At 57.9% G+C, this 3,062-nt stretch overlaps 2 protein-coding genes across 2 annotated transcripts in view; both read right to left on the reverse strand.

The window, feature by feature from the left end:
- Positions 1–4: 4 nt before the first annotated feature.
- On the reverse strand, positions 5–962 carry DICSQDRAFT_66046 (GroES-like protein; the record flags this gene model as incomplete). Its single annotated transcript, XM_007368285.1, has 4 exons — positions 5–261; positions 314–509; positions 560–638; positions 694–962. Coding segments are annotated over 4 exons (801 nt in total), but the record flags the coding sequence as incomplete, so codon positions are not given.
- Positions 963–2,277: 1,315 nt separating this feature from the next.
- Positions 2,278–3,062, reverse strand: part of DICSQDRAFT_11350 (uncharacterized protein) — a gene marked incomplete at both ends in the record, with an annotated part of 7,097 nt that continues 6,312 nt past the window's right edge. The window contains one exon of the mRNA XM_007368286.1: positions 2,278–2,577. Within this exon, the coding sequence (XP_007368348.1) occupies positions 2,278–2,577 (300 nt within the window). The remainder of the gene's footprint in view (positions 2,578–3,062) is intronic.

Consider the following 3,062-nt stretch of genomic DNA (forward strand, 5'->3'; position numbering starts at 1 on the left):
GAATCACCGTCGCGAACGCGCCCCCGCGCGCGAGCACGCTGTACCCGACCCGCGCGCTCTCGCCGTCCCGGCCCCACGCGTCGTAGACGTACTCGATCGGCTTGCCGCCCGCCAGCGACGAGAGCGCGCTCTTGATGTCCGAGGGGGGCAGCGAGCGGTCGAGCACGTCCGTCGCACCGAGCGACTTGAGGAACGCCGCGTTGCGGGGGGAAGACGTCGCGATGATGGGCGCGAAGCCTTGCATGCGCGCGCATTGGATCACTGGCTAGGCGAGTCAGGCGCGGTCACGACGAGCGTACGTGGCAGAACGCACCGAACTGGCCGACGGAGGTCGACCCGCCGAGGACGAGCGCGGCCTTGCCTGCGTACTTGGTCGTCCCGCCCGCTTCCCAAGGCGGGGTGAAACGGACAGATTTGGCGCCGTCTTCGGATGCCCAGATGGGGGTGACAGCCGTCGCGAACGCGAGGGGGATCGTGGCCGCCTGGTCGAAAGAGATGTTGGCTGGGACCTGACGTCCGGTGAGCGGCGTCGTCCGTGAACTCGACGGAGAGCACGTACCTTCGCGATTTCGCTGGCAGGGTACGTGAGGTATTCCTTGAACGTCGCGCGGTTGTCGCCGAACTCCCCGCTGACCAACCTGTTCGAATGCGGTTATAGCCCCTCCTCGGCCAAACTCGCGTATGGACACGCACACTCTGTCCCCTTTGGCGACGTTCGTCACCTCAGAACCGACCTCCTCGACGATACCCGCCCCATCGAGCCCGAGGACCAACGGGTACTTGGACACGAGCGGTCCGCCACCGAGTGCCTTGATGTACGCGTCCACTGGATTGAGCGCAGCCGAGACGAGCTTGATGAGGACGTCGGAGGGACCTGGTTTGAGCACAGGCCAGTCGGCGACAAGCTGGAAGGGAGCCTTTTCGGCGGGGAGGACGAGTGCTTTCTGGGTAGTAGGAGCCATCTTTGTGCCAATATGTTGCGGTCAATGTAGACTCGAAACGCGATGGCTGCTTATATACACCAGACATCAGGTGGCTTGAACTTGTGTCTAAGCGGGCGTCTAGTAGTAGGCTTGAGCGTCGGAGTTGAGGTGGCTCGGTAGTCATGAGAGGGCCTCTCGGTCGGAATTGGCGGAAGGGGCTGGTCGGTGAATGTCGTGGGCTACGTGAGGGTGAGAAGGAAGGGTACGGCATTTGATAGTCCTGTGGTTAGCACTCTACTGCATCAGCAAAAGGCGCAACTAATGGGCATGCACGACCATACCGGCCAAAGCCGGCCAGCCCTTTCCGGCGCGTCTGCGTCCGCAAATTCTCACCAAGTTAACTCTCGTCAGACGAAAGATGGTAGGCTAACATCGGGCGGGACGACTCACGGCATATGATGGTAGCTAATAATTAGCAGATATGATTAATGGTCATTTAATTTTAATTGGAATCTAGCTGCCTGTGGGCGCACAAACTTTCAAGATGTATCTTTCGCTGCGAGGCATTCGGTACGGAGGAGATGCCAGAGAGAAAAACGGTCGCCAGTTCCTGTATAGTAGTATGACTCTGACCCGAATTGGCCGCGGACTTAGGCGTCTTGTTGACTGACGTCGCTTCGCCGCTATCACGTAGCTCCACGCTCTTGCTGGCCATAAAGCTCCTCGACCAACAGGCACCTTTCACCAACACCTCTTTCTTCCTACTTTCATCTCCCCACCTCTGTGCATACTTTTGAAGAAGTTCGAGGGCAAGCGGGCACAAATGGGATTCGCGTTTGGCCGGTGCAAACGCGTGCCGTACACAGTAGATACAATAAGGCTTATATACGTAGCTAAATAGGGGTAGATAAGGGCGCGGGGGGGCGGGACCTGTGGCGCTCGTTCCGCGAGCTCGCCATCTTGACGCCAGGATTCCAACACATCCCCTCGAGCGAGCGCGGGCAATGAGCGAAGGATAACAAACAAATCGAGCGGGACGGGGATAATGGAAACAGCGAGCAAGGAAGGAGGGGTTGTGTCCGCACAAATAAGGGATAACGTACAATAAGTCTAATGCATCCCCTTAATCGGGCATTTACCACGCTTCTATCTCCTTCTCGGCAAGAAGCTGATCGGCGCTAACGGTTGCCGAAAACGCGTAATGGGCCTCTTCAGTCTTAAGCTCGGGGCAGTCGCGCTGATAGTGGCCCTTCTTTGAGCACTTGAAGCAGGTGATGCGCTCGAGCGGGGTGCAGGGCTTCGTGTAAGCAGCGAGGGCGACTTCGGAGTCATGATGAGGCGGATTGAGGGACAATTGGCGCGACTCTTCGTTAAGTAAGCGGGTGATGATGTAATCGATGGTAAGCTCGCTAGGCGGGGTAGAGTCGAGATTGACGACCAGCTGAGAGTACGAATCGGGGAGGCCATTCGTGAGAACGAGGATGCGGTCTTCATCGGAGATAGAGGCGTCAATCTCCTCGAGGCGGAAGGCGGCCCGGCGGACGTCAGTGATCCACGATGTCATTGTTTGTTCCGGGCGCTTCGTTAGGCGCCAGAAAGCGTGCCGGTGTGCGACCCGGGTACCAAAGCCGCGGGCACGGTGGACACGGCGGAGCTCGGTCCAGACCTCGTGAACATCTTGTGATTGGATGTGGGCATACTGTGTCACGGACGTTGGACAGACACCCCTTTTTGCCGCCCATTCCCTTCCCTTTGACGCCCACCTTCCATTTCCGGACCGTTTCCTTTCCTAGCTCATCCCAGTTTGGACACTGTAGATACGTTCCCACAGCCGCATGCTACGTTCCCGTGATCGCCATGCCCTTGCCTTTTCTTTCTCGCCCTTTGTTCTCCCTTTGTCATCTTCACTGCCTCGCTCTCGCGCCTTGTCCTTGGTTGCTAAGCAGCCCCTCTAGTATATAAGGACCCCCCTAGGCGCTCCCTAGTCCCCATCTCGACCTCTTGGTCATTGGGACTAGGTGAGTGACCATAGCGTTGTATCTCTCTTCGATTGCTAATGTATAACTTGGTCATTGGGACTAGTCTGTCGCTGCTTGCGTGAAGACTAGCTTTCGTCGGTCTTGTGCCTTCGTGCCGACC

The sequence above is a fragment of the Dichomitus squalens genome (genome assembly GCF_000275845.1).
Source record: "Dichomitus squalens LYAD-421 SS1 unplaced genomic scaffold DICSQscaffold_34, whole genome shotgun sequence".
NCBI classification, from domain to species: domain Eukaryota; kingdom Fungi; phylum Basidiomycota; class Agaricomycetes; order Polyporales; family Polyporaceae; genus Dichomitus; species Dichomitus squalens.